The sequence below is a fragment of the Salvelinus alpinus genome, chromosome 25 (genome assembly GCF_045679555.1).
Source record: "Salvelinus alpinus chromosome 25, SLU_Salpinus.1, whole genome shotgun sequence".
Lineage (NCBI taxonomy): Eukaryota > Metazoa > Chordata > Actinopteri > Salmoniformes > Salmonidae > Salvelinus > Salvelinus alpinus.
The window spans coordinates 14,327,929-14,351,719 of NC_092110.1; the positions used below are offsets into that span (position 1 = coordinate 14,327,929).

General features: G+C 45.2%; 1 protein-coding gene across 1 annotated transcript in view; it reads left to right on the forward strand.

Annotated features, from left to right (window-relative positions):
* The window catches only part of aqr (aquarius intron-binding spliceosomal factor), a 58,176-nt gene extending 35,091 nt beyond the window's left edge, over positions 1–23,085 (forward strand). Inside the window, exons 29-35 of the mRNA XM_071365700.1 lie at positions 735–922; positions 2,123–2,294; positions 8,027–8,197; positions 15,633–15,718; positions 19,316–19,490; positions 20,779–20,892; positions 22,514–23,085. Coding sequence (XP_071221801.1) covers positions 735–922; positions 2,123–2,294; positions 8,027–8,197; positions 15,633–15,718; positions 19,316–19,490; positions 20,779–20,892; positions 22,514–22,852 — 1,245 coding nt within the window. The 3' untranslated portion in view covers positions 22,853–23,085. The remainder of the gene's footprint in view (positions 1–734; positions 923–2,122; positions 2,295–8,026; positions 8,198–15,632; positions 15,719–19,315; positions 19,491–20,778; positions 20,893–22,513) is intronic.
* Positions 23,086–23,791: the final 706 nt, after the last annotated feature.

A 23,791-nucleotide genomic window follows, 5' to 3' on the forward strand; every position in this document is an offset into this window, starting at 1 on the left:
GAACGGCATAGGCAAGATGCAGTAGATGGTATAGAGTACAGTCTATACATATGAGATGAGTAATGTAGGGTATGTAAACATATAAAAGTGGAATTGTTTAAAGTGGCTAGTGATACATGTATTACATAAAGATGGCAAGATGCAGTAGATGATATAGGGTACAGTATATACATATATATATGAGATGAGTAATGTAGGTTATGTAAACATTATATTAAGTGGCATTGTTTAAAGTGGCTAGTGATACATTTTTACATAATTTCCATCAATTCCCATTATTAAAGTGGCTGGAGTGGCTGTTGTAGCATCGCAGGCGGTAACGAGAATCCACATCCCCCACCTTTCATTTTCCTTCCATTGGGTCCCTATCGGTGATTGAATCAGGCTCGACTTATGAGCCTTGGTAATATCAGGTTTGTCTGGGGTCAAGCCCTCATTACTCTCCCTCCTAATCAGCAGAAGCATAGTAAACGCATCAGTGAGGCTCCACTCTGTCTCCATCCTACCTCTCCTCTCCTGCATTTCCAGTATTATATACCAGCCAGATAGATGCCGCACAAAGTTCACCACTCAGTTAACAGGCAGAGAGAGGAGAATGGAGAGAAGGAAAGGTGAAGAACAGATGTGTAATGAGATGCAGGGCTGGTGATGGGCGTTTTTGAAATGCACAATGTTTTCCCTAAGAACACTTTGTGGAGAAGAACTGACCTTGTATCTTTCCTCTCCCACTCCAGAACCCAGAGGACGGTTACAGCAGGCTGAAGCGTTGGATCATGATAGGAGACCACCACCAGCTGCCCCCCGTCATTAAGAACATGGCCTTCCAGAAGTACTCCAACATGGAGCAGTCCCTGTTCACCCGCTTCGTACGCCTAGGGGTGCCCACCGTTGACCTGGACGCTCAGGGACGTGCCCGCGCCAGGTGGGTTAGGCACACTGGGGACAGGGAATATGGTTAAAACAGAAATGCTGAATACGTTACATATTATTTTAATCTAATCAAACATAAACAAGTCTGAACATGCAAAAAGTCATTTGAAGTTTTCATCATCAAACATTTTCATCAAACATTTTTGGTTTAGTGTGTGTGTGTGCCATCTCTTAATCCTCTTAAACGTAAGACGAGACAAAAATAACTAGTCTGTTAGCCAGGAGGGTTTAATTGGTTATGTCCGTGATCCAATAGGTTCTAAGTAGCCGCTGATACACGTGAATGGCTCCCTGGCTAATTGGCTTGGCTAATCAGTAGTAGTGCCCTCAGTATGTACTGTATACTAACATGGATGCTAAGCTAGAGTGGTGAATAGTGAATCTCTCTTTATAGGTGCTACACACAGGGTTTGTTTTACATTTTTGCATTATAATTTCAGAAAATGTTGATCATATATCTGGCGCTAAAAGGGAAATGATAGTATTTCACATTATTACTTACCTGCCAGTATTGTGATTGGCTGTGATATTCGCCTTTCTGCTGGGAAAGCTGTTTTGAATTTGTGGCTGGGTTATCTAATGGACATCGCTAATTTCCTGGTTGCGAAAATTCTACACTGTCGCTCAATTTCAGGTAATGTGAGAAAACAAACACGGAATAGTGTACGGAATCACTGTACCATCTAAATCACAAACAAATATATTTTCAACAACAATGTAGCTTTTACAGCTGTTTGAAGCTGCTTCAAACAGCTGTAAAACAATATTTTTTTTGTTCAAAATATATTTGTTTGTGATTTAGATGGTACAGTGATTCCGTACACTATTCCGTGCTTGTTTTCTCACAAACTGAAATGGAGCGAACATTGCATTTTTGCAGCTAGGAAATTACTGAGCGGTTTCCACTAGATAACCCAGCCACAAAGTCAGAACAGCTTTCCCAGTTTGACAACCGATTCCGCTCTGGCAGGAGAAATCCAAAGGCCAATATCACGGCCAGTCACAACACTGGCGGGTAAGTAATACTGTGAAACACTATCATTCCACTATCAGTGGCAGATAAATTCTGGCCATTTTCTGAAATTACAATGTAAACATTCTACAAAATCCTGTGTAGCAGCTTTTCAATACTAACGTGTCATTCTCTAACCATATGAATGAATGTTAACATGGTACTCCATCTCTCCTCCAGTCTGTGTAACCTGTATAACTGGCGCTATAAGCAGCTGGGGAACCTGCCCCACGTACAGCTCTTGCCCCAGTTCCAGGCCCCCAACCCTGGCCTGACCTTCGACTTCCAGCTAGTCAACGTGGAGGACTTCAACGGAGTGGGAGAGTCCGAGCCCAACCCTTACTTCTACCAGGTTAATAATGCACATTTATACAGGAACAAGCACTTTGCGTACACCCACACACACACTTCACATATACGCACACTCACCACAGTAGTGTTTATTGTTCAAGGATTCATTCATTTTAAACCTTAATGGATTCAGAACAAGTCCAGATGATATGTTCATTACCCGGGCTAGCTCACCGTTAACACTGGAGCCACTCAGGACAGGCTAATGACTCTGTCCTCCAGACTAGCAGTTAGTCTTTCCTTAGAAAGTGGCTTAGGCTGGTGTCTGTGTGTCTCTGTGTGTGTCTGTGTCTGTCTCTCTGTCTCTCTGTTTCTGTCTGTGTCTCTGTCTCTGTGTCTCTCTGTTTCTGTCTCTGTCTCTCTCTGTGTGTCTCTCTGTGTCTCTATCTGTCTGTGTGTCTCTGTCTGTGTATCTGTCTGTCTGTGCGTCTCTGTTTTTCTGTGTGTCTGTCTCTATGTCTGTTGTGTCTGTGTGTTTCTGTGTCTCTGTGTGTCTTTGTTTGTGTGTCTCTGTCTCTGTGTGTCTCTGTTTGTGTGTCTCTGTCTCTGTTTGTGTGTCTCTGTCTCTGTTTGTGTGTCTCTGTCTCTGTTTGTGTGTCTCTGTTTGTGTGTCTCTGTCTCTGTTTGTGTGTCTCTGTCTCTGTTTGTGTGTCTCTGTCTCTGTTTGTGTGTCTCTGTCTCTGTTTGTGTGTCTCTGTCTCTGTTTGTGTCTCTGTTTGTGTCTGTTTCTGTGTGTCTCTGTGTGTGTGTGTCTCCGTCTCAGGGTTTCCGTTAGGAAAATGTGGCGCCGGACATTTGACTGGCAGCATTTTGATTTACCGGAACCATATGCATTGGGTGCGTAATCTGATTAGGGCTTCCACCCACAGTGCTCAGAATGACAAATCAGGTTTAGATTATGGTGATACATTTGAACAGAACATGCAGCGCCGTGCGTCGTCCTTATGGAGTTCTGATGCGCACTTTGAAGTAGGGTTGGGCGGTAGCCAGATGTTCATGCTGCTATACCGTTTCTGTGCCATACCGTTTCTGTGCCATACCTGGGTATAAAAAGGGGGGCTATTTCTGGGGGGACGCACAAAACAATTTAGGCAACAGAGATCTTGACCCAGGAGAGGGTTGAATGTCTCTGCTGTAACCAAGAAGCAAGTTAGCAAAACCAATGTATAGCTGGAGCTCTGAGCTGGATATCATTTATTTGACATCTTATATTTCTTATAGTTATACTTAACCTGTATCCCGCAGACCCTGCACAGTTTCTGGTATCAATGGTATATCAGCCAATAATAGTTTGAAGATGTTAGAATAACTGTCCACATTTCCTTTTCCTTAGCCAGAAAGATGAGTAAATAACAGCAAAATTACTAGCTTATCAATCTACTTTCCCCCATAGTAGAGAAGTTGACCTATTCTATTGGTCAGCTTGTCCGTGTGAGAAAGAAATGGCCTGTTCCAAACCGACTCTGGGACAGTTGTGGGACGATAGATCCCAAATTCATACAACCAAAAAAAACTTAAAAGCAATGAGGCTGATGCAACAGATCAGAACGTTTAGGTTAAAATGTTGATAAACGATTATTTCTTCACATTATAAGCGCACCAACGCACACAAGCAGTAGGCTAGGCACAAATGTTCATTCCCTAATGCCATGAGCAGGAAAACACTTTGTCAAAATGGCACCTCCGATGTTAGTGGTTTCATGTGACTGATTAGAAAATAGCAGTTAGAAATCTAGGAAGAGGAGAGATATAAAGATGTAGTCTTACGCTACTGGACAATGACAATGTTGATTTGAAAACCAATAGAACATGAGAGAAATAAGCTTCTGGTTTCAATGGTATATGGAGGTCTTTATTAAAGAATTGCCTCCACGTTTCTATGGTCGGAATCAGATTTTGCCGAGGCTACTTTGAAGCGAGGTAAGACTTGCCTCATAATATGAAGGTAAACGTTCCGGTTTTAAGAGCTGAAGTATATGTTTTTGAAATGCATACTCCTTCCAGGTCATTGCAAAGTGGTGTGTGACGCGCTGAAGTGTGTTTACCGTTGCCTATGTACTTAAATGGCGAATGGGAAGCACGCTTCAATTACCAGTTGCGAAATTAAATAGTAGCTCTTTTTAATCGTGGCCATCAAAACTGTTTTTAACACGTGATTGCTTTTTAAAATTGTTGCGCAATAATTTCCCTTGTAAAAGCTTGTTTCACTCCAGCAGCAACGAACAAGCTGATTGAGTAGCTGTAGCAGCAGCTATATGACAGAGCTGTATCTGTATACTGTGCACGTGATACACTAGGCAATTTAATTATGCAAATGAACCTGTAGACCGATCAGCATGACCGGTCAAATGTTTTTCCTCAACTGGTATTTCCGGCAACGAATAGGCTAAAAAGCATTATTTCACAATGGGATTTTTTCATTCTCCCGGACAAGTGGCCTGCGGCAATTAGATTTATCGTTTTTTCATATTTGGGGGGGGGGGCTGAAAACCGGCTGTTACTGGCTAACGGAAACCCTGGTATGCGTGTGTGTGCTGAATCTGCCCATTGTTGGTTAAATGAGGAGCATGTGTCTCTCGGTCTGTACATCAGATCACATGAGCTCCTCTCTGTTTTCCTATTGCCACTTTCAGGCGCTTCAAGGAAATGTACCACATCTCATAAATACTCACCCCCCCTTAAGCACTCTTGTCCCGAGGCCAGAGGGGTAGTGGCCCCCACCACATATACACACACATCAAGAGATTAGAGGGGTGAGTTGGACTCTGGAGAGGCAATAGTGTCAAAGTGTGGTGAATGCCCGTCACAGCTGTTCAAACAGCCCCCTCCCCCCATCACACTCTCCAGCTCAAGGCACTCCATTGGGCACTAGCAACAGGAGACCTAGCCAACAGATCTATCCCCCTGTCTCTTTGGCATGGCTCATTTGCTAAAGTACATTTTACGTTAATACTGCAACCCCTCAAGATCATTGTGAGTGCCCCTGCACTGTACACACACTTGCAATGGGCCATAAAATGAAAATGTTTCCCCTTATTAATCCACATCTCATATAGTTGTAAAATGAGACACAAGGTATGGTTGTGATGTACACTAGACCAGTGATTCCCAACCTTTTTTGGTTACTGTACCCCGAATCACATTTTGTTCTGTCCTGAAAACTCACAAAGTACCCTGGTGGATTTGACCAGTAGGCCAATGGTCTAATGAGCCTTCTCATGTACCCCAGATTGGGAACCACTGGACTATACTGTATATGGTTTTAGCCTCACTTCATTATTCAATAGATCACTGATGGGAGCTAGAGGAGATTGAAGTCACTGGTCATTGGAAAAGGTTAACATTAGATGGATTACTTTAGCATGTCTGTGTATTTACCAGTCCATTACATTCTCAGTATCTTTCCCTCAGCCCTGATTCTACAGTAGTTCAACTGAGAACTTTTAACTCTAATTTTCCTAAATGCTAGAACCGCTAAGGCAGTAATTTTGACTGCTCATGAATGAAAAAACATATGAATCTGCCATTTTTAAAGTCATGCCTCCCTCACGGGCTTTTCCTAAATAAGTCTATATACCGTAACATGCTGCTGCTGTTAAAATCTTAATGTCACTAACGGAACGAGTTATAACCAGTTTTATGGTGGCATGTCTTTTTTTAATGGGTTTTCCCCTTATTGCTCATCTTCCTGACAGTTGGGTCTGCTCCGCTCCTTCTCCCGACAGTGTAATGGGCCGTGCCCAGTTGATAATCACCCACATAATTGCCTCAACTGAACCTAAACTATACCAAAACTAATTTCTCACACACAAGAACCAATGAAATGACGTAAAGTATGATGAGTGAAGGGAAGCGAACAATGCAAAATTATGTAATCACCAATTGTCATGAAGAACAGAGTGGACCATTGTATTGGTATATCTGACTTTTTTTTATCTTTCCACCAAATCCAAGCAGTTTTATCAGTCTACTTGGAGTACACAGTGAGAGCTTGCCATTGTAAATTACGCCTGAAGACCAAGATGGATGGATGCACATGCTGCGTTTGCTCTGCTATAAGATCTGAATGAGAACTCTACATTTCTGATTGTTCTCCTGATTCTGAGCCTCAGCCTGAATAACCTACACCTCCGATGCACCCTGAGCAAGTGCCCCGTGCCACTACCAAATGAAACGGTGAGACAGGAGAGAGGAAAGGACTGCACCGTTTTTAGATGGAACAAGCCAGTGACAATGCTACGGGACAATTTATCAGCACAAAATGTCATCAGTGAGACAGCAGGCCCTTCATCTCAAGCAGAACACATCAGCCATGCCCTCACCAGCTTTCATTGTTTATGTGACATGGGCATGTTACAGCGTTCAGAGACTTTACTGTGGCTAAGCAAGGAGACCCTGTCTGTTGATGAGCTGGGAAGCATTCATTTCCATCCTGTACCGTGGAGCATTCGGTGGGAAGAGCGTGTATATGGAGAGCTTCTGGTCAGACATGTATGGGATACTTTTCTTTGGAGGAACCATGTCACAGGGTCGCTTCAGAGATCATGCGTTACCTCCATTTTGATGACAAAGAAACAGACAAATTCGCCACAGTACCTGACTTATAAATAGACTATTTTTGACTGCTGTCATATTGACACTTATTTATTACAATGCCACTATTGCGTTTGTGCTGATTTTCACTTTATCAAGCACACTTGGTGCTTAAAAAGATGTTTAGACTACTGCTGTTTTCATCGATTTACCGCGCGTCTTGCTGACCGTGCCTTAGCCCTTCATAAACACAACCACATTTTTTGGGGAGCGATAGCATATATGAAATGTATTAATTACACTGTTATAATGTTGCAGTCAGAATGACTGCTCATTAGCTTGAAGGGGTGGGGCCCTCGAGGCCCAGTGGTTTTAGTGTTAAGGGGTAGAGGAGTGTGCCACAGCCACATATTCTTTCCTTCCCATCTTCCTTGCTCTCAGGCACATGCCAGTCCTGGGCCGTTACACTCAAACTGAGGCGATGGGCAGAGGCAGCTGTTGCCATGGTTACTGCGATATCTGGAGTTTGGGCACATTAGATCATATTTGTATTAAGCAGTGACATGAGACAGACGGGCACAACTACTGGATACGCCACACGCAAGCACACACACACACAGATGTCTCCTCTGATGGGTGGATATGTGTGCCTTACTGCATGTCTGTATCCTAGGGAGTGTCTCTGGGCTTCAAACTGGGGCCCAGAGTATTTCCTGGTCAGATCACATAGTCAGGAAAATCTCCTGGCCTTAGTCATATTAATGGGGTCCATCCAGGTCAGAGGGAACAGAAACAGAGGTACGTTGTTTTGATGAGATTCCATGGCTAGCTGTCTAGCAGAGGCCCAGGCTGGGGAGGGGGAGAGATGCCTCTCAAACCCCACTGTGTGTCACACCAACCACCGCTTGGGCACAGATTTAATATACACACACAATGGTTTACATTACCCTAAAGGACGGATGCTCTCTGGGTACTAAAAGAATTCGACTTTACTGTGGAAATAAATTTGTATTACGAACATGAACACTTTTGTAATCATCTCACTTTCTCCCCTATGTAATATAGGCCCATTAAAACGAGTAGGGGGAAAACATTCTCATACGCTAGGAAATTGGTTTTTGTATTTGTAATAGTATTTTGTTTAATTTCCTCTGTGTGCAAAACGTGTTATCTAACCTGCCCTCCCCTCCCTCCCTCTAGAATCTGGGTGAGGCAGAGTACTGTGTCGCTCTGTTCATGTACATGCGTCTGTTGGGTTACCCTGCCGACAGGATCAGCATCCTCACCACCTACAATGGACAGAAACACCTCATCAGAGACGTCATCAACCAGCGCTGTGCTGGGAACCCCTTCTTTGGACAGCCCAACAAGGTAAGGTCTCATATACACACACACACCAGAGCAGCATTTTATTTTACTGGACATTTGAGAAATGTACTGGACCCATATGTATTGGGTGCGTAACCTGAGTAGGGCTTTTACCCACAGTGCTCAGAATGACAGAAATCACATGTAGATGATGGTAATTCATCTTAACAGAACATGCAACTCAGAGGAAGCTTTGAAGATGTTAGAATAACTGTCCACATTTACTTTTCCTCAGACAAGATGAGGAACAAATAACATCACTAGCTTGTCAATCTACTTTCCCCCATAGTAGAGAAGTTTACCTATTCTATTGGTCAGCTTGTTGAGAAAGAAATTCCAAACAGACTCTGGGACAGTTGTGGGACGATAGATCCCAAATTCATACAATACATTTGGGGGAAAAACACATTAAAAATGAATGAGGCTGATGCAACGGATCAGAACATTAACTTAAAATGTTGATAAACTATTTCTTCACATAAGCTAAGCAATGTGCACAAGGAAGTAGACCACGCGCAAATGTAAGTTCAATAATGCTATTAGCGGGAGAACACCGTTGTCAAAAGTGCACTGCACATGCCAGCGGTTTCATGTGACAGAGATTAAATGATCCCTTATCAATGTTGAAAGATGGGAGATCTAAAGATGCAGCAACTAGCATGGGTTGCTAATATGAATGGGATTGTTCCTTTGGCTACTGAACAATGAAACAAAGTTGTTTTGAAAGCAATAGAACATGAGAGAAATAGGCTACTTTTTTCAATGGCATATGGAAGTCTTTAAAGAGTAATTGCCTCCACATTTATAGAAACTGATTTTGACTAGGCTACTTTGAAGCACGGTACGACATAATATTAAGTAAAATATTCCGATTTCACACAATTAGGTATGTTTTCAAAATGCGTACCGCCTCCAGCTCATTGCAAAGTCGTGTGACGTGCTGATGCATGCCTACTGTTGCCTATGCACTTGAATGGGAAACGCGGTATTTTTTATCGTGGCCATCAAAACAATTTTTGCACGCGATTGCATTTAGAATTGTTGCTTAATGATTGAGCTTCTAAAAGCACGTTTCACTCCAGCAGCAACAGAAGCTGTAGCAGCAGCAGCTCTCACGCTGTCTGACAGATTTTCCTCTAACTAGGCTCTGTATCTGTATTCTGTGCGTGTGCGATGAATAAGAATCATAACGACTACCGAAAATACACAGCAATTTAATTCCACAAAATTATGTAAATGTACCTATAGACTGATGAGCATATGCTGTATTTACATCGACTGGTATTTTCATCAATTCATAGGCTAAAAAGCATTATTTTGCAATGGGATTGCCAATTTGCCTATTTTATTTATCAACTTGAGAAAAAGATCGGCCAAAAACGGCTTTTACCGGCTAACGGAAACCCGGACACACACACCAAACCATGTAAATACACCGAAACCCATTCTTTGGACAGCCCATGAGGGTAAGGCAACACAGATTTGGACACATACAGTGCATTCGGAAAGTATTCATACCTCTTGACCTCTACATTTTTTGTTACGTTACAGCCTTATTCTAAAATGGATCAAATAAAAAAACAATCCTTATCGATCTGCACACACTACCCCATAATGACAAAGCGAAAACAGGTTTTTCTATTATTTTTCCAAGTGTATTAAAAAAAAATACACCTTATTTACATAAGTATTCAAACCCTTTGCTTTGGGACTCAAAATTGAGCACAGGTGTGTCCTGTTTCCATTGATCATCCTTGATGTTTCTACAACTTCATTGGAGTCTACCTGTGGTAAATTTTATTGATTGGACATGATTTGGAAAGGCACACACCTGTCTATGTAAGGTCCCACAGTGCAAAAACCAAGCCATGATGTCAGAGCAAAAACCAAGCCATGATGTTTAAGGAATTGTTTGTAGAGCTCCAATACAGGATTGTGTCAAGGCACAGATCTGGGGAAGGGTAGCAAAACATTTCTGAAGGTCCCCAAGAACACAGTGGCCTCCATCATGCTTAAAATGGAAGAAGTTTGGAACCACCAAGACTCTTCCTAGAGCTGGCCGCCCAGCCAAACTGAGCAATCGAGGGAGAAGCGCCTTGGTCAGGGAGGTGACCAAGAACCCGATGGTCACTCTGACAGAGCTCCAGAGTACCACTGTGGAGGGGGGCCTTCCAGAAGGACAACCATCTCTGCAGCACTCCACCAATCAGGCCTTTATGGTAGAGTGGCCAACAGAAGCCCCTCAGTATAAGGCACACGACAGCCCACTTGGGGTTTGCCAAAAGGCACCTAAAGGACTCTCAGACCATGAGAAACAAGATTCTCTGGTCTGATGAAACCAAGATTGAACTCTTTGGCCTGAATGCTGAGTGTCACGTCTGGAAGAAACCTGGCACCATCCCTACAGTGAAGCATGGTGGTGGCAGCATCATGATGTGGGGATGTTTTTCAACGGCAGGGACTGGGAGACTAGTCAGGATCAAGGGAAAGCTGAACGGAGCAAAGTACAGAAAGATCCTTGACGATAACCTGCTCCAGAGCGCTCAGACCGGGGCGAAGGTTCTCCTTCCAACAGGACAACGACCCTAAGCACACAGCCAAGACAACGCAGATTATTATTTATTTTTTAAGTCAAGGGGTCTGAATACTTTCCGAATGCACTGTACATGACTCTAAGCATGATGGGATGTTAATTTCATAATGAACTTTGGAACCACACCTGTGTGCATGCACCTGCTTTCAATATACTTCATCCCTAATTTAATCAAGTGTTTCCTTTATTTAGTCAGTTAACTGAAACTGCCACTGATTAGCCAGATGGTGTTCCAACCGGGGCTGAAGCCGTCCCTTGTTAGAGGTGAATGATGAAAATCTGCAGTGTTGTGCTACGCACCTCAAGGCCCTGGGTTTGAATAGCTCTATATTCCACTGTGGACCACAGTACAGTGAGTCTTAGGAACTGTTCACATACATATGCATCGGTAGCAAGTTTAACATATCTCAAATTTTTAGCATACTATGCATTTTTAAGGACTTGTTGTAGTTACTGGGGAAATGTTAAAGTGCTCTCTTTAAATACTTTATTTAAAAAATATATATACATTTAACTAGGTGAGTGTTGAGAACAAATTATTTACAGTGACGAATAGATATTTTTATAAACACTAAAGCCGTTTCCTGTGTTTAACCTACTACTTTAACTGGGTGACGGGGTCATTTGATTAATGCACAAACTCTAAATCCAGTTTGATTAATGCAAACTCGATTTAGAGCGATCGCGCTCATATACACATCCATAGGTGGGTCAGGGCTAATTTAGATTGACATTGATAGAACCCGTAACAAAAGCGATAAGGTTAATCAGTCCACCTAGTTATTCACTACGACGCTGTGGAGGGAGGGATGAAGGGAGAGGGAGAATGACGGGGAGGGATGTTAGGAGCCTGCACTGAAATCAATCTCCCCTTCTCTCCCGGTGGGTTAATTTTCTGAAAGCAGTGGTAGGGCGCTGCTACACACAGGGACACTCATACAGATGGACTCAGAGTTTGGACGACGGAGTCATAAAGATGGTTATAATTCTCTACCATTGCCACCTCTGTGTGGGTCGCTGACCTCTCACTACCCCCAGCATAGCCCTGGGAACCCACTCAACCAAGTGAAAGATGGAACAATTAGGCATGGGCAATTCCCCGGAAACAGTTTCACGGAGACTCAGATTTTTCGCTTTAAAATGTATGTCAAACAAAAAACATTGGTTGCTAAATTAATCAACCATACAACTATATGTACAAGAACTACTTTTAACAATTTCCACAGAACATTTTACATCAAAAAAACATCTACTTGAAGAACAGTGCAAAGTTTAACAATGCCGGATTGTGCTGTTGGTGTCATCATTCTATTACCAACATTTGCATCTTCACTGTTCAAGTAAAAAATACATCATGTTCTGTGGAAATTGTTCAAAGTTGTCCTTGTACGTATGAGTCTGTGTCACTCTGTTACTGTGGAATTTCCTGCTTACGGTCTTCAGTAGTTACCTACAGGCACATGAACAAAAGGGAAGAAGGGGAGAGCAGAGCGAGACCAGAGATACAACAATGAATATTTGAATCAGGTGACCATCTGCTGAGATTCAGTATGATAGTAATGAGAAAGAGAGCTAGTGTTTTTTTTCTTTCTGGTCGGGTGTCTTCTGTCAGGGATTCTAGTGCGTGTGTGTGTGTGTGTGTGTACACACTAGAACAGATCCCACTACCCTTGGATGTGTGCCTGGCTGCTTGCCATGAAGTCATGACCTCTGCAATTCCCTCCCTGGAAGATTTCACATAAATAACTTAACACAATGCAAAAGCCCTGGGGAAATCTATCTAGCCCCCTCTCTCTCTCTCTCTCCCAGAGCTAAAAATAAAAGGTTTCAGCCGTTGCTCTGCGCTGGAAAATATGGTGAAGCATTTTGGCTGAAATTGCACAGCATATTTTCCCCCTTCAGTTTCCACTAGGCTATGCCATTGGGTGGGTGGGTGTTGTGGGGTAACAGTAGGCCGGTACGTGGGTGGGAGGTCCTGAGAGCGACTGACCATAGTGTCTGAACAGACATATCTCGAAGTCTCACGCTGTGGTAAAAGTGACATTGTTGCTTCTGGTGCTGCACCTGTTCTTTATAGCAACAGGGAGATCTAAATACATTTTGGTCCACTTCCTGGTTTTTCTACCTCCCTCTCTCCCTGGCCTTCCTTTCTCCCATAAGGGGACTCGGGGGGGTTTGGCTTATGGGACTCCCAAGTCAATGAATAGTGCATTAGACCAAAAGAAAAGGCTACGATAGGATGATTTATTTAATGCTGTTTCTGTTCTGGAGCTCTATGGCTCTTCTCTTCCCTCTGGCGTATTGATCCACTCAGGAGAATGGAAGAAACCAGTCTCTTGCTACTGGGATACCCATCTAGCATTCTTCACCACCTAGACCCTTCGTCAACATGAATGGTTCACTGGTAAGGTCTTGAACTGTCTGCAATGCGCAAAGCGTAGGTTGATGAATGAGGGGTTTGATTGAGACAGCCTGGGTCTAGCTATATAAACTGAAGTCGTCATTAACTACTTTATTGAACAGCTCAACCTATTAGATACTGTATGCAACACTATTGCGTAAGGCTGACAATAAAGCCTCCCAAAATCAGCTTGTTTCCTCACTGCAAGGAAAAGGAATTCTTTGAAATGTGCTTCTTATAAGGACAGGATTGCCGGGGATAAAGCAACTCGCCTGACACGCGATTCCTCGGCTTCAGAAATCCCGGCTATTTCCCTCCTTTAACAGCCATAAATTGTGTGTGTGTTGTCACCCTGAGTCTGTGAGGGCCAGGTAAGCAGCCTGGGTACTGTAGGTAAACACCCTGGGCTGGGCCCCTCTAAACCGTATTACACCCCCCTGCCTCTCCATGTGGCCCAGCATGATTACAGCAGGAACAACACACAGCATTCCCGCCTCCGTAAGAAGATCCGCTGCTCTCTGGATTTTTAGGGTGGGAGCTCAGCTCACACTCTCGCTCGTAAACATCGGAACTAAATCCGGCCATCCTCAACACACACATGCACTCATTCACTAATCTACTGCAGAACACACCAGCCACCGCAGCGCTAGCACTTTGCAGGTTGTTTCCTGTTTTAATGTCACATGCACAGGTACAGTAAAATGCCTTTCTTGCCAGCTCTAACCTCAACAATGCAGTAATCAATAATGTAATACTAAAAATAACAAGGTAGAACAAAAACGCACAATATATAAACATAAGAAATAAGAACATGATAAAGTAAGTAAGCATACTATATACAGGGTCAGTTCCAGTACCATATTTACAATGTGCAGTGGGGGTACTGGATCGATAGAGGTAGATATGTATGGGGTAAGGTGACTAGGCATCAGGATATATGATAAACAGGGTAGCAGCAGTGTATATGATGAGTGAGTGTGTAGAGTCAGTATGTGTGTATGAGGAAATGGAGTGAGTGTTTGTATGTGTGTTGGAGTATCAGTGTGCTTAGTGTGTAGGGCCCTGTGACCGTGCATAGAGACATAAAATAGAAAGGTCAACTCAGTCTGTGTAGCTATTTAGTGGTCTTATGGGGCATGGGGATGAAAGCTGTTCAGGAGCCTGTTAGTGTCAGACTTGATGCACCGGTACCGCTTGCCATGTGGAAGCAGAGAGAGAACAGTCCATGGCTTGGGTGGTTGGAGTCTTTAATGATTTTCCGGTTTCTTCCTTTCACACCACCTGAAAAATAGAGGTCTTTCCTAGCAAGGAGCTTGGCCCAGTGATGTACTGGGCTGTCCACACCACCCTCTGTAGCACCATGCGATCGAGGGCGGTGCTATTGCCATACCAAGGTGTGATGCAGCCAGTCAAGATTCTCTTAATGGTGCAGCTGTGGAACTTTTTGAGGATTTAAGGGCCCATGCCAAACCTTTTCAACCTCCTGAGGGGGAAAAAGTACTGTTGCGCCTCCTTCACGATTGTGTACATGTTTGGACCACTAAGTGATTTGGACACCAAGGAACTTGAGGCTACCGGCCCGCTCCACTGCAGCCCCGCTGATGTGGATTGGGGCATGCCCCCCCCCCCTGTTTCCTGTGGTCTCCTTAGTCTTACTGACGTTGAGGGAGAGGTTGTTGTTCCGGTCCCACACTGCCAGGTCACTGACCTCCTCCCTGTAGGCTGTCTCATCGTCGCCGGTGATTAGGCCTACCACTTTCATGTCGTCAGCAAACTTGATCATGGCGTTGGAGTCGTGTGTGACCACGCAGTCGTGGCTGTACAGAGAGTACAGGAGGGGACTAGGCACACACCCCTGTGGGGCCCCCGTGTTGAGGGTCAGCGTGGTGGAGGTGATGTTGCCTACCCACACCACCTGGGGTTGGCCCGTCAGGAATTCCAGGTTGCAGGTGTTCAGTCCCAGGGTCCTGAGCTTGGTGACGAGCTTGGAGTTGAATGCTGAGCTGTAGTCTATGAACAGCATTCTCACATAGGCATTCCTCTTATCTAGGTGAGTGAGGGCAGTGTGGAGTGCAATTGAGATTGTCGCCTATGGATCTGCTGGGGCGGTATGCAAATTGGACTGGGTCTAGTGTGTCTGGGATGATGGAGTTGATGTGTGCCGTAACCAGCCTTTCAAAGCGCTTCATGATCACAGATGTGAGTGCTACAGGGCGGTAGTCATTGTGGCATGAAGCCTTAGAGTTCTTGGGAACAGGAATGATGGTGGACATCTTAACGTGGGGATTACAGACTGAGACAAGTGGAGGTTGAAAATTACTGTGGATATACCTGTCAGCTGTTCTGAGAACGCACCCTGGAATACCATCGGGCCCACGGCCTTGCGGGTATTGGCCTGATTTAAAGACGTGTGTTAAATAATGGATGTGTGTGTTCCTCTTTAGGTGACGACGGTGGACAGGTTTCAGGGTCAGCAGAATGACTACATCATCCTGTCACTGGTCCGCACCAGAGCTGTGGGACATCTGAGGTAGGCACTTTACCACACAACACACACTTTAACACATGCAGAAATCCACCACACCAGTCACTTTACCCCCCAGAGGAGCTTATTTCTTTATTTTATTTTTTAAATAGGTCTTTTTAAAGAGTCTCTTGGTATGAATAAATGTGGAGTTTTCTAAAAGTTGGTTAGGTCTTTGCAGACTTATTTCTCATGTCACGCACAGGGTGGATGAAGTCAGCTTTTGAGGAGGTAAAAAAAGGAGAGCGTGCAGCCGCACTAACCATTTTTTGTTAAGTTCAGCTGCAGCATTGTGTAAAGATGATTGGGGTGAGAGTATCGAACAAAGAGCAGCTTTACCATCAAAGGCTTTTTGTAAAACAGCCTATTACAGGTTCAGAGAGCCCTGTTGGTAACCACTCGCCTGTGTTAAGTTGTCTTTTTCTGCTCTTTATCTCGAACTCTTTCTTTCTTACCATCTTTGTCAGTCTCCCTGTCTCTATCCCTCTCTTACTCTTTCGCTTCCCTTTTCACGTCTACTTTTACTCTTGTTCTCTTACTGTTTCTCTCCATCCCTCTCTTTCTTTCTCTCTCCATCCCTCTCTTTCTTTCTCTCTCCATCCCTCTTTTTCTCTCCTTTCTTTCTCTCTCCATCCCTCTTTTTCTCTCCTTTCTTTCTCATTCCATCCCTTTCTTTCTCTCCTTTATTTCTCATTCCATCCCTCTCTTTCTCTTCTTTCTTTCTCTTTCTCTTCTTTCTTTCTCTTTCTCTTCTTCCTTTCTCTTTCTCTCCCTCTCTTTCTCTCCTTCCTTTCTCTCCATCTCTTTCTCTCCCTCTCTCTCTCCTTCCTTTCTCTCCCTCTCTTTCTCTCCTTCCTTTCTCTCCCTCTCTTTCTCTCCTTCCTTTCTCTCCCTCTTTCTCTCCTTCCTTTTTCTCTCCCTCTCTCTCCTTCCTTTTTCTCTCCCTCTCTTTCTCTCCTTCCTTTCTCTCCTTCCTTTTTCTCTCCTTCCTTTCTCTCCTTCCTCTTTCTCTCCTTCCTTTCTCTCCCTCTCTTTCTCTCCTTCCTTTCTCTCCCTCTCTTTCTCTCCTTCCTTTCTCTCCCTCTCTTTCTCTCCTTCCTTTCTCTCCCTCTCTTTCTCTCCCTTCCTTTCTCTCCCTCTCTTTCTCTCTCCCTTCCTTTCTCTCCCTCTCTTTCTCTCTCCCTCTCTTTCTCTCTCCCTCTCTTTCTCTCTCCCTCTCTTTCTCTCTCCCTCTCTTTCTCTCTCCTTCCTTTTTCTCCTTTTTCTCTGAATTGATATCTAGTGAAAAGACCTTTCATTTCCAGGCTGCTGTGAGATACCGACGAGCCCCTCTTCCTTAATACGCTGCATATTAAACACCAGGCAAAACACTGCCACAGTATTTTAGTTCTCTGTACCAGGCCACGCGTACACATACTCTCCCTCTGCTTGTGATATATAGTGGTGGGTGTGCTGGTGTAATGTGTTTTTATGGATGAAGGCCTACCCCATTGGAGCCGCGACACGGCCGACCGAAATTGAAGTCTCCAAATGGAGCTTTGGCTGGATGAATAAGCCATCCTCTCTTTTGAAGCCTCTTCTAGTTTAGCAGCAAGTGTATAAATCCAGTGCCAAAAAAACACTTAAACTCCCTTTTCTCTGTGTGTCTGATAAAGGAGTAGATTGATGGGCTGGTGATGAAGTGGTGCGTGTGGGCCAGGGAGAGTCGCCAGTTTGTCATGTTGTCGGCACCCAGGCATGCACTCCTCTCGCCTATCTCCCATTTAATCTTGTCTCACACAGGAGATTACACACTTCTGCCTAATTCCCATTTCATTCTCTGTCTCTTTATATGTTGAGTGGGTTTTAAAACACCTCTATTATGACCTAGAGTTATCTACTGAAGGGGAGAGGAAATGCTGTATTGTAACTGCAAGACATGAGCGTTTCATCAATGCGACATAGCAAGTGTTCTTTTTGAATGGCTGTCTACTTTATACTATGATAGACATTAAACCACTGTTGAACATGGCCCTATGAATTCTCAAACGACCACTTCAATTACAACATTGCCTACTTGTCTGTTTTGAGTATAGAAATACATCAAGCTAGAGAGGATCTCTGTGACTGATTGTGCTAACTTAATTCATATATTGGTGGCCTTTCTGAATGGGTGGGAAAGCAGTGATTCATGGGAAATTCCCCCTGCTGTCTCTCCCACGCTGCGGTATTGCCTCGCTTCACTCTGCTCATAGCAGCCCGCTGCCATGCAACTGACCGTATGACAAGCTGACCCCTCGATCTGACAGTCTAGGAGAAGCCCTCCCACTGAGAGACACACTGGGACACATACATAGACAGACGCACTTTGACAGGATCACACGCACGCATGTACTGGGACACACACACACACACACCGGGTCAGACGCAGACACACTCTGACAGGCGCACAACAGCACACATGTGCAGGTATACACAAATGTTCACAGAAACGCACACACACCAGAGAGTAGACATGCAGGGAGACCGACACACCTCGACAGGCACAGACACTCACTGCCCCTCTACGTGGCTGCTTATGTCAAGGAACCACCCAGGTGGGCGTCCTACCCTGCTTCTGATTGGCTCCTCTCTTGTCAGGCTCTTTGCTGATTGGAGCGCTGCTCTTGTGGTTTGTTTCTGTGGCAGTGATGTGTTTTTAGGTAGCTTTTCCATGGTCCACATTCTTCACTTGTTGTTGCCTTGTTAATTAAAGAGATTACTATACACACACACACTAGTACGCTCACACACACGCCGACACACAGTTTAACACAGCACACCATACAAACACACAAGTGTAGAGTCATCTCGTGGTCTACTTGTGTTCATTCCACGTCTTGTCTGCGTATGAATGTACGTTTTGTGTGTAGCGCTTTTGCACACAGAGACAAAGGTTTTCACCAGAGCTCCTTGAATAAGCCAGAGCAATCTTCTTCCTTCCCACGCAAAAGCCTTCACCTCGGCCCATGTTGACAGGATCCGCATTGAGCTGGAGAAGGTATTACAGTCAGCTGTTATACAGTCATTAGATTTTTCTACCTGTAACTTGGACTGGAACTACCTGCCTTTGTCTTGGTTGAACTACTGCCTCGCTAAGGTCTGACTACAATAGATAAACCTGCTGTTGTAACATAATGGTTAACCAGCAGCCCATTGTGAACAGTTGGTTCCCTGCTTTTACCCATATAGTCCAGAAGTTGAAATTAGAATGAAATATTGTGCTGCTAATGTGCGCTGTCTTATCATGGCTGCTTAGATAAATGAGGCATGTATCTATCCCATAATGTCACTGGCTCCTCCCTGGGGACCAGGACTAGCAGAGTATAGCAGCCTGTAAATAATATTTTATTAAACACGCCACTACGGCACGGCTGTATTACAGCCAGGGAAACGGAGAAGATTCCAGACTCCCCTCTCCCTCCTGCTAATCCTTTAATTCCACGGTCTGGAAAGAAAGTAGCCTATCTCCTCGCCCCTCTGCCCAGGCTGTGTAGATAGTGTATAAGCTTGTGATTTATAGGCTAAATGCGCTAAGTGGTCTAAAATGTAATTTCTCTCTCGCCCCCCTCCCTCTCTCCACAGGGATGTGAGACGGTTGGTAGTAGCCATGTCCAGGTCCAGACTTGGCCTCTACATCTTTGGACGGGTCAGTCTGTTCCAGAACTGCTTTGAACTGACTCCTGCCTTCAACCAGCTCACTGCCAGACCCATGAAGCTCCACATCAGACCCAATGAATACTACACACAGGGACAGCCTGTGAGTACACACACTTGCACAATCACACACAGAGACAAACGAATACACCCATGCAAGCTTGAATATGTGTTGTATGACATGCACACTATCAGGCACATGCACAACTACACGCAAAACACTTTGACTCAAACACTTTCTCTCACAGACATTTCTATGCCGTACCCTTTCCAGCTCCTGCATAGTACATGCCCCTTCATCCCCACTGCAGCCTAATCCTGCCTGTCTGAATTCCCCCTCTCGTTCTATCCAGCCTCTTACCCACCGGCCCAGTCAGTTAACACCATTCAGGTAAAGGTGGACTGTGACAGACAGGGGGGAACAGTCTGTTATTAACCCCCAAAGGTCACCAGATAGCCAGTCTACCCCAACCCATACCCCCTCCAGGATATTGCTAGACGGCTACCCCAACCCATACCCCCTCCAGGATATTGCTAGACGGCTACCCCAACCCATACCCCCTCCAGGATATTGCCTAGACGGCTACCCCAACCCATACCCCCTCCAGGATATTGCTAGATGGCGTACACACACTGACACAAGAGCTCCAGTTCCCGGGGGGACAGTTCTTCTAGGGGCGCACATGTGCCCCCCTTGACCTATCAGAAAGAGTCCAGTCCCGGAGGCTCCACTTTCTCCTCAGAACCAATGATTTGGAATCTTTCCCATCCCTCTCCGAGCCTTACTCATTATGGACAATATAATAACACTTATCTGGGACCTGTTGTAAAGCACATAGAGAAATCATGTAATATTCAGTTTGTCTATGCTTAGTTGCCCTTGATAGCATGAGATAGTGAAACGTGATTTGGCTAATGTATAGTTATTGTAATGCTGTGGGTGAGTTGCACTTAACTGTTTCCCCTTAACTTGCAGAAAAATCATTTTAAGGGGAAACAGTTAAGCTCAGCTCACCCACAGACTACTGCGCGCCCACTGGTTGAATCAATGTGGAATAGACGTTGAATTGACATCTGTGCCTAGTGGGCATTCGTATTTTGCAATGCGGTAGCTCTCTGCTCCCACCACACACACACACAGCCCAGTGGACCGCTGCAATGCCAGCGTAGTACTTATGTTTAGGGGGCATTAATGCAGCTGAGAGAATATTCAACTCACCCACCAGGCTCTCTTCCTATTTGCATATTCCCTTTCTCTGCCTCTCACTCCCTCTTGGTATCTCACTCTCACACTGTAGGCACATTAATAGTAAGTGGTCTAAACTAATCGATTTGAAGAGGACTGAAGGGAGAAATGAATAAACGGTAAACCATCTCTCTCCCTCCTCCAGAGAGAGCCTCGTTCGTCCCAGCCCGACCAGGTGATCAAGAACATGCCGGAGATGGCCAACCTGGTCTACAACATGTACATACACATGATCCAGAGCACCCAGCAGTACAGACAGGTAACTACTGACCTCACTGCACCCAGCAGTACAGACAGTTAACTACTGACCTCACTGCACCCAGCAGTACAGACATGTAACTACTGACCTCACTGCACCCAGCAGTACAGACAGTTAACTACTGACCTCACTGCACCCAGCAGTACAGACAGGTAACTACTGACCTCACTGCACCCAGCAGTACAGACAGGTAACTGGTGACCTCACTGCACCCAGCAGTACAGACAGGTAACTACTGACCTCACTGCACCCAGCAGTACAGACATGTAACTACTGAACTCACTGCACCCAGCAGTACAGACAGGTAACTGGTGACCTCACTGCACCCAGCAGTACAGACAGGTAACTACTGACCTCACTGCACCCAGCAGTACAGACAGACATGTGACTACTGACCTCACTGCACCCAGCAGTACAGACAGGTAACGGGTGACCTCACTGCACCCGGCAGTACAGACAGACGGGTAACGGGTGACCTCACTGCACCCGGCAGTACAGACAGGCGGGTAACGGGTGACCTCACTGCACCCGGCAGTACAGACAGGCGGGTAACGGGTGACCTCACTGCACCCGGCAGTACAGACAGGCGGGTAACGGGTGACCTCACTGCACCCGGCAGTACAGACAGGCGGGTAACGGGTGACCTCACTGCACCCGGCAGTACAGACAGGCGGGTAACGGGTGACCTCACTGCACCCGGCAGTACAGACAGGCGGGTAACGGGTGACCTCACTGCACCCGGCAGTACAGACAGACGGGTAACTACCATAGTACACCATACACCAGCAATTGGAAAGACTAGGCTAGCTCCCCTAGCACAGACTGAGTGCAGGATAATAGTCCAGCAGTGAAAGATGCACCTAGCTTCTCCAATATCACCTATCAGTTTATTTACCCACACCTGAGACCGGTAAATACTGGTTCTCACAAACACACCTGTTCCAATACAACCTCTTACAGTAATTCATCCAGGTCTTAAGTATCATTATCCCTCATCTGTTTTTAGGGTCTGTATTTTGTAGAACTTTAATGCAGTGGTGGAAATAGGTCAGATGTAAGAGAATTGTTTTAGTTCTACATGCCGAGCCTTAACAGGCCACGAGCCTAACATTTTAGATGAGGGAACCAGAATGAGTTTTAATTAAAAGAGCAGTGCATTCTTTTGTTTGACACCGTGGGGAGTGGAGGATAAATGAGGGGGAGGGGTGATAACGGGTGACGCTAAGCTACCCCACCCCTCTCTCATCCCCCGCCTAAAGTGGCAGGGCTGCAGTGGAGAGCGAACTTTTGTTTTCCAAATATAACAGGGAGACATGTGCCCCTCCCTAACCTGTCCCTAAGGCATGTGCACAGATTATGTCCTCAACCAGAGAGCGCAAGGGAAGGAAGGAATGAGGGCAAAAGCGATGGAGACAGGAGGAAAGAGAGAAGGGGGGGGATGAGACGAGCAGTGATTAGAAATTGTTTCCTTTGTACAGCATGGAAAATCTGTTAGCGTCTTGTCTACGAGACATTTTGTCATGAATTCAAGATATGAACATTTTAATAAATGTAGGAATGATATGGTGTCACCCACATTTCTCACCTTCCTCTCTTTCCCTGTGTTCTCTTCCATACCCAGCAACAGCAGAAGCTCCTGCCTCCCCCCCGGCAGACCCAGGCAGAGGAGGACCAAGCCGAGCCCCCAGTTGAAGTGGAGAACAAGGAAGAGCCCCCAGTTGAAGTGGAGAACAAGGAAGAGACCCCAGTTGAAGTGGAGAACCAGGAAGAGACCCCAGTTGAAGTGGAGAACAAGGAAGAGACCCCGATGGAGCAGGAGCCCTCAGGGGAGACCGGCACAGAGAAGACCCCACAGGAGACACCAGAGAAGGTGCAAGAGGAGCACCCCAAAATGCCAGAGCACCCTGGCCGAGATAGCGACAGTGATGGAGAGGAGAGTGATGAAGCGGAAGCACCTTAGTGGGGCCTCTCTGTGGGCCTCTGCACTGCTTTATCTGGCCATAGATGGGGCCAGAACTGGACTGTCCCTTAGAAAAGAGGTTGGAGCTAAAAATGATTATCCTGTTTTAGATTTTTTTTTCTACTGAAGCCGTGAACATGTCTTGAAGCCTTGAGGATAATGTTTAATTCGATTTTCCGAAATGGTCTGTTTTGTAATCGATACTTTTTTAGTAAAATACTTCTCAATGTGAATGCAGTATTGAGTTTTTAATTTTCTACATACATTTGCAGACACACTCCCAGACACCCAGCCATCCCATTTCAAATCTCCCTATCATGTTACTCTTCCAGTCTACACACTCCCGTTCTGCCCTGCCCTCAGACAACGTCACTGTCATCTGTCAATCTGATTGGCTCGCCCAATAGCGTTGGGACAAGCTGCCGCTAAGCTGGATTTATAGGTCAGTCACCGTGCACATGAAGCCATGGGGGGAGAGAAGCCGGTACATCAGACATAGTGTATCACTCACAACTCCGCTCAAATCATCAGTGTCCATATCCGTATTTGGAAACAAATGGACACAGTTCACTGAGATTTTGGTGGTGGATTAGAGCCTACCCTGCCCTAAATCCCATTTCTGGCCTCATTGGTCCTGGTAGTGTGAAGAGGCCACAACCTGCAGGCTCGCAACACAGACTGGGAATGTAGGCGTTATCATGCACCAGAGGTTAACTAGCTGTTACATACGTCAGGCTAGCCTGTAACCCTCCCCAAGCTACACCCCCACTGTCTGAGAGGAGAGATCGCATCCATAGTGTCACAGCCCTGATCAAAACTGTTACAATAGCTGCTCATGTCACAGTACGGTAGTGGTGGTTCAACAGACCTGAACGAAGCCAAGCTAGAGAACACGTATTGCTTAGATTCAGGGAAATGGTTATCACTGAGAGCATTGTA